Raw genomic sequence first — 7,259 nt, 5'->3', positions numbered from 1 at the left:
AAATATACTTTTCTTGCAACTAAATATAACTAGAGTTATTAATCATTCAATTCAATTTTGCACCGTCTTACTTGTAAGTTTCAAATATAGTTCAAATAAAGAGGTAATTATATTTTATTGATTTCAATTAATTAGTCATATAAAATTTAAACAAAACTTCACCAAGTCTCAACGTAAACTTCATCTTGATCAAGTTCTTCCATAATTATTATTTGTCTCAAATGTTCTTCATTGAAGTAATACATTTATCTAGAAGTTTTGACCAAAATGAGCTATTTTTAAAACCAATTCACCAAAATAATATGTTTTTAACTTTTTTCACAAAACTAGTATAAACGTACTTTATGGTAACGTTTTAGGATATTTTCATTATAAAAATTCAACGGACAAAAAGTTAACGGGTTGGCGACGTTAAACGCATAAACGTAACTGTGAGTAACGTTTTAGGTGTAAAACGTTACTCAAGAGTACGTTTTTGGAGAATCCAATCACGGGCCACTGACTCCAATCCTGCAAAGGCGGAGTCAAATCATTCAACTGTAAAACGTTACTATGAGTAACGTTTTACACCTAAAATGTTACTTTGACTCCCGTTTCTTAAGAATCCAATCACGGGCCTTCGACTTCTGCAAATTTAGAATATATTTAGCTATAAAACGTTACTCATAGTGACGTTTTACCTTAAAAACGTTGCTATCAATTACAACACTCTGTTAAAGTCATATTCCTCCATTTTTCAAACTGACCAAAGTGACTATAAATAAATGTTGTTGTAATATTTTGCATATTCAAATATAATTCAGCAAAATTTTTCCTTGTGTGGTCCATTTTAAAAATAATATTCACAAAATTTCATCAGGTATGAATTAAATAAGTGAAGTTTATCCTTTGTTATGTTCTTATTATAGCTTTAAAATTATCTTTCTAATTTAATAATATTGTTTTAAAAAATATTTTATCTTTATGTGTAGGATTAAGATGACGAGCTTTGAACATAATGTGATGGTTGCTTTGTATTGGGGTGGAGAAATAATTACGGATATGAACGGATTTAGGTATACTGAATGTGCTAGAACGATTATTAGCATGTCGACTTCAACTACCTATGTTGAATTGGTTGGATTGTTGCATGAGAAAATGGGAACATATAGTGAAAATATTCATATGGATATTTCTGGAAAATATCCATGTTCAATTCAAGGTAACAATACAAGGTTCATTGAGTTTAAAATTGAGAATGACCAATCTTTGTTATAATTTCTTTTCATACCTCAAAAATTTGCGGATAAGATTGATATAAATGTTTTGGAGATGTATGTGAAGACTGTATCGACAGATCAAAATGTTGCATTTCAAGTTAGTGGTCATCATGGTTATCACATGAATTTGTTGGCTCAAAATTATGGCCTTACCACGATCAATCAACCTCATTTTGTAGAACCGATTGTTCAACCACCATTTCAACAATTGTTGATGCATGATCATCGATCATTTGGTGAAGGCTCAAGTAGTCAAATGCATATTGATAATAGTCACATGGAATATGAGGCTAGGTAAACAACAAATCTTTATTTTATTAAATTTTAGTCTAACAATTTAATAAGATAATTTTTTTTGTCAGTATACACAAATTATCTCTTATAAATAGAAGAAATAATATTTTAGAATATTTATTATCGCTTTTAAAACAAGCTTGTATATTTATAATTTTGCTAGAATTTGACTAATATTTTTTTTACAGAGATATTGATATCAACGTTGATCTATATAATGATGTAAATGCTGAAATTAGTGATGAAAGTTCGGAGGAAGATGAACCTCCGAAAGATGGTGATGAAAGTGAACCTGATGAAGATATCGATGATATTAGAGATTTTTCTCAAAATGGTGTAAATCTTCATAATCATGATCAGGGTGTGTCTCATGACATACCCTATTTCAGGACATTAGAGAATGAGGAAGACATTTTCATGTCTACATGTGAATCTGAGATGGAATGTTGTTCAGTTTGGTCTGAGCAAGCAAAAAAAGATTTAAAAAAAGGTATGCTTTTTAGTAGTAAAGAAAAGTTGAAAATGGCTGTAACGATTTGGAGTTTGCACAAAAATAAGGAGTTCAAGGTGGTAACATCTACCAAAAGTCTATGGGTTGTGAGATGTAAGTTTTATAATTTATTGGGTTGCATGTGGTTTCTTCGAGGACGACAAGTTGGAGATAAATTTTGGAAGATAGGAAAATATGTTGAAAACCATAGATGTGAGACTGAGGGGCTTTCTAGCGGTCACGCCAACCTAAATACCAATTTGATTGCATCACTACTTCTAAATCAAATTAGAAAAAATCCTAAGTTCTTGGTGGTAGATGTCATTTCAAAGGTTCATGAAAATTTTGGTCACCAAGTGACATATAGAAAAGCATGGCTTGGACGTCAACGCGCATTTGAATTGGTATATGGTGACTTTGAGAAATCATTTAGTGACCTACCTAAATTTTTTGCAGCTTTTCAACACTTTAACCATGGAACAATTGTGGAATGGAAACACGAAGAGTCTATGAGTTCATCGGAGGTAAAAACTTTTAAATTTGTATTTTGGGCTTTCAAGCCATGCATTGATGGATTCCAAACATGTCGCCCAGTTATTTCAGTAGATGGAACTCATATTTATGGAAAATATGAGATCAAATTATTAATTGCTGTTGGAATTGATGGAAATGATAACATTCTCCCTTTAGCGTTTGCTATTGTAGACAAAGAATCAAAAGAGGCATGGAAATGGTTTTTTAGAAATTTGAGTGCACATGTGATAAAAAGTAGACAAAATGTATGTGTTATATCTGATAGGGCAAAAGGAATCTTGACTAGTTTGCAGGAGTTGCGGCGATTTCAAGAGCCTCGAGTCTTCCATCGGTTTTGCATAAGACATCTTAAGAGCAACTTTCAATCTAAATTTCCAAACAAGGACCTTAGCAGATTGATGTGGAGGGCTGCTTCAGCCCATCAAGTAAGGAAGTTTGAGTCCATGATGTGGCAAATTAAAGAAGAAAATATCGAAGCATATGCATACCTCATGGAAATTCCCTTGGATAAATGGACTGTTAGCCATGATGATGGAAAAAGATGGGGAGTGTTGACAACAAATCTTTCAGAGTCATTCAATGGAGTGTTGAAAAAAGCACGAGGTTTGCCTGTCACTGCTATGATTAGACTTTCATTGGAGCAAACTATTGAACGGTATACCCGTAGGTCTCAAATAGCACACCAACTTGCAGAGCAAAATGAATTATGGACCGGGAGGTTCAAAATAAAGTGGGAGAAGAATTATGAAAGTTCAAAGAGGCACTTTGTTTTTGATTGGAATATACCCACAGGAGTATACGAGGTTAGATCTATACAAGTTGATGGTACTGGTGGTAATCCTCATTGTGTTTCACTAAATGAAAGAAAATGTGATTGTGGAAAATGGGTTAATCTGCACTTCCCGTGTTCACATGTCATGAAGGTAACTGATAGAATGGGAGGGCTAGCTAGAAATTTTGTTAGCGAGCATTTCACAATAGAGAATTATGTTGCAACATATTCTGGGTCATTCTCACCAATTGGTCATGAGTCATATTGGCCATCTCCAAGTTTTACAATGAGAAGTAATGAATTCTATCGTCGTCCTAATCGGCCAAGGACAACTAGAATACATAATGAAATGGATCGTAGTTCTACAGTGTATGAGCGAGCTTGTGGATTATGCAGGCAGACAGGACATGATAGGCGTCAATGTCCCAATCGTAATTAAATTTAAGTGAATAATTGTGGGTCAATGTCTAATGGTGTTAATTTTCTTTATGTTATCTAATGTAATGTGAATTTTTCCAGATTGCTAATAAAGGAAAATTATTAATGTTAATTTCCAAATTTCCATTTATATTAATTTCCTTTCAATTATTAGTGCATAAAGTTATCTACTACATAAGCTTAGAATCTTAGAGGAAAAAACTAACTTAACTTAAAAATTCTCACATTACTAATACTCAAATAATTCAAAATTTCATATTTGTTGCCAACCTTGGTGATTCCCAAGCTGCCAACCTTGGTGATTTCCGAACAAAATTTCATTTTTCAATTATTAGTGCATAAAGTTATCTATCACTTTTCACAAACTTGAAGTTACATTATGGAATACTTGAAAAACACAAACTAAATAGAAAATAATTGAAACATTCATGTATTCATAGATCATGTTGCTTTACAAAATAATGACTAGTAGCTTCATTCTTCACAAAATATCTCTACTATTCACCAAGGGTTATCCAGAATATCAACAAGCTGCATCAACCTAAGAAAAAATGATTAAAAAAACTTTGATGAGTTACATTCACCAAGAATCTCAAAATTAAAGAATATAAATATCAGCTAAAATTAAGTCAAACGATATATTTATATATTATGCATGCCTATTTATAATATAAGAAGCAGCAATTCATCTGCTTCAAATATATGCAGAGGGTGTAACTAATTAAACTTTTCATCTTTCCCATGAAATTTTTAGTATATCCTTTAGATTCCATCTGCAGTGTAGAGAAGAGGAGACATAAAAACAAAGAGAAGAAAATTTCTCATGATAACCACTCTGATGGAGGTATTCATCTTTAGTAGTCACATTTTGAACTTGCTGCCATCGTGAAATTCTGGTATTTATCTTTATTTTCTGTATGGGATGTTTGACAGGTACGAAGGATGCAAATACAAGGAACACAAGTGAGGTGGAATCAGATGTATCTTCCAAAAAAATTATACAAGATGATGCACTCGATGACGAGAACCAGACCTTCTGCCCTGTTGTTGAAAAGTCTAGATGGAGTTCAAGCAGTAAAATGCCAGAGATGCATCAATAAATGCTTGATACATATCACTGTTTCAACTAATCCTTGTAGAAGACAGGCAAAAAGACAGGAAATGCATCAATAATTGCTTGATCCAAACCAGAATCATGTAAATGGAATAACTGTTGTAACTGTCTTTGCAAAGCATCTGAACTAGAAACTTCAGGATGTCCATTAGATTGAGATGATGCTGAAGAAGAAGGGTGTTTGATAAGAAACCTAACTAGCAAATGAAGCAGACCAGATATGGAAAACAGGACAACTTAGAATCCAAGAACTTTTCAGATGGGTATGCGTAGAAACCCATCTTTGTGACTCAACTTCACCAAATGAACAAATCATCTCAACAACTCATTAAAAAAAACCCAACTTTTTATCTACCTTTCACCATCTCAGAAGCTTAAAAAAACTCAAACATCCAGAATCACTGTCCCTTCAGATTCAAGAAAAGTTGGTGTCTTTTGTTTTTTTTCAGATTGATAACAAGCCTGAACTTCTCAAAGAAAATCAATTTGCAAAGACAAGACTGTAATTAATGTTTCAAAACCAAAAGAGAACTGTCATTGTAAGAAAATATGATTGATTCCTTAGACACACACAAAACACTAAATTTCCTCATACTCCAAAACATGGAAAAAACAATAATTTAACAAGGAGTACCAAATTTGGATACCTGAAACCTCTCAATTACAGTTCTTTGTTTCTCGTTGCTTGTTTTTTTTTTGCCATGCTGGTAAAGATAGTGACTCCCTGACAAACAAGAATAATTTTCAGTTGTTCGACTAAACAGAGGAGCATTTATGTCAAAAAAATAAAATAAAGATGTTAATAGTACCAGTCCCACAACGCTTAGGAAAAATCCTACGCTTCTCCTTCGCTGATGGTTCACCACATTCGTTTGCATTCTCCACTTCATTGTTGGAGTCCTCTAAATGATTAACAACACCAGGGGTCTCAATGGACATTGGCAGCCCAGGTGATTAATTAAAGTTGGGGGCATTCTCAAAATGTTGAGGTCGAGAACCACCAAATACATTCTCAAGTGATGAAAGACTAGAATTCCTTAATATTTGTGATGCCATGTATGGAACAATATCAGTATTTGTTGGTTGATATGTCATACCTGATGCCCCGGGAGTGAATTCTTGAGTTTGGCCCCTTGAAATGGAACCAAAATCACAAGTTGTGTGATCATCTTCGGAGACTGGTTCATCCATTTCAATAGGTGCTCGTCCTTTCTCAACAGCACGAGCCCTCCTACCGGCAACACCACCTTTTCCTCGCCTACGAACCGGATGATGTAAATGATCATCATGTACCTCATCTCTTCTATAATCGGCTTGTACATTAATCCTAGCAGCCTCGTGCACATATGTCAAGCACTTTTCTCCTTCATTTCGGACCATTGCACGAAATATGTATAAATCCTCCATTGATGGCTGATCACCAAGGGCTTTTGCTCTATCAACCATGGAATGAATATGACGCACCTACACAAAGATCAATTTTTTTTCTTACAAACATTTTCCATTCTTTTTTCTAACAGATGCTCAAACAAAGATCAAACTAAAGCACTTATTTTATATTTTTTAAGAAAAAACATAGGTAACAATTTTCCAAGTAACGTTTTTCGAGAAGAAGCAATATTATACTCAAAAGATAAATCACAAACACACTAAATCTAATACATACCATTGTTTCATATGCCGTTGAATTGGGCACATAACCTTCTTGTTGTTGAGGACGCTGAGTAGGATTACCAATAACAAGACGAGTAATGCGTCTAAACCAAATAAGGTAAGGGTCGTCATATCGAAGTGGTTCACGATTGACCGGAGCATCACAAACATATTGAAGTCATTGGTTCCAAAGAGGCAACCATTGTGCATGCTCCAAGTACCAATTTGTATTTCGTCTGCCCCTACGATCATGGTGAAAATGTGTGGCGTCAAATAGAAATGGAGTTGGTATCGTTTGTTTTAATCCAAATTGTCTCATAACTCGATCAGGCAAGTGAACCTCAACGATATCCCAACAAAAAATTGGAGCTCTTACACGCCATATGTCTCGTCAATTCGACAATAATCAGGAAGACTCTCAATTAAGTCATCCGAATATGGTTCCCAAATAAACTACATAAAGAAAAATACATGAGTTTCAACTACAATATATACATAATTTTTTTAAAGAAAAACAGTATAACATCATACCTGATCCTCTGTCATGGAATCAAGTGCATCCCTAAAAACTTTCAACACATGCTTAGTGGTATCAGTCCAACTAAAATGTGCAAACCATCTAGTAGCACGTGGACCCCTAGGTAAACAAGCAAGAAAATTATTTTCGATGTCCCTTTGTGCTATTACCTGAGGTCTGAGGACGGT

General features: G+C 34.0%; 1 protein-coding gene and 1 pseudogene across 1 annotated transcript; one reads left to right on the top strand and one right to left on the bottom strand.

Moving 5' to 3' along the window:
- Positions 1 to 978: 978 nt before the first annotated feature.
- On the top strand, positions 979 to 3,788 carry LOC107024996. The gene is made up of 3 exons (XM_015225885.1): positions 979 to 1,201; positions 1,337 to 1,553; positions 1,742 to 3,788. The coding sequence occupies exons 1-3, from the start codon at positions 979 to 981 to the stop codon at positions 3,786 to 3,788; spliced, it is 2,487 nt and encodes an 828-aa protein (XP_015081371.1).
- A 298-nt stretch (positions 3,789 to 4,086) lies between these two features.
- On the bottom strand, positions 4,087 to 7,253 carry LOC107024269 (annotated as a pseudogene).
- Positions 7,254 to 7,259: the final 6 nt, after the last annotated feature.

This window comes from Solanum pennellii, chromosome 7 (genome assembly GCF_001406875.1).
Source record: "Solanum pennellii chromosome 7, SPENNV200".
NCBI classification, from domain to species: Eukaryota; Viridiplantae; Streptophyta; class Magnoliopsida; order Solanales; family Solanaceae; genus Solanum; species Solanum pennellii.
Note: the sequence above shows the minus strand (reverse complement) of the source record. Positions and strands in the feature narration are given on the sequence as shown.

Excerpts from the sequence above, each read along its gene's own strand:
- LOC107024996 (XM_015225885.1), top strand. The coding sequence starts at position 979 with ATGACGAGCTTTGAACATAATGTGATGGTTGCTTTGTATTGGGGTGGA. Across the intron at positions 1,202-1,336 it reads ATATCCATGTTCAATTCAAG|ATCAAAATGTTGCATTTCAA; the intron begins GTAACAATACAA and ends CTGTATCGACAG. Across the intron at positions 1,554-1,741 it reads CACATGGAATATGAGGCTAG|AGATATTGATATCAACGTTG; the intron begins GTAAACAACAAA and ends TTTTTTTTACAG.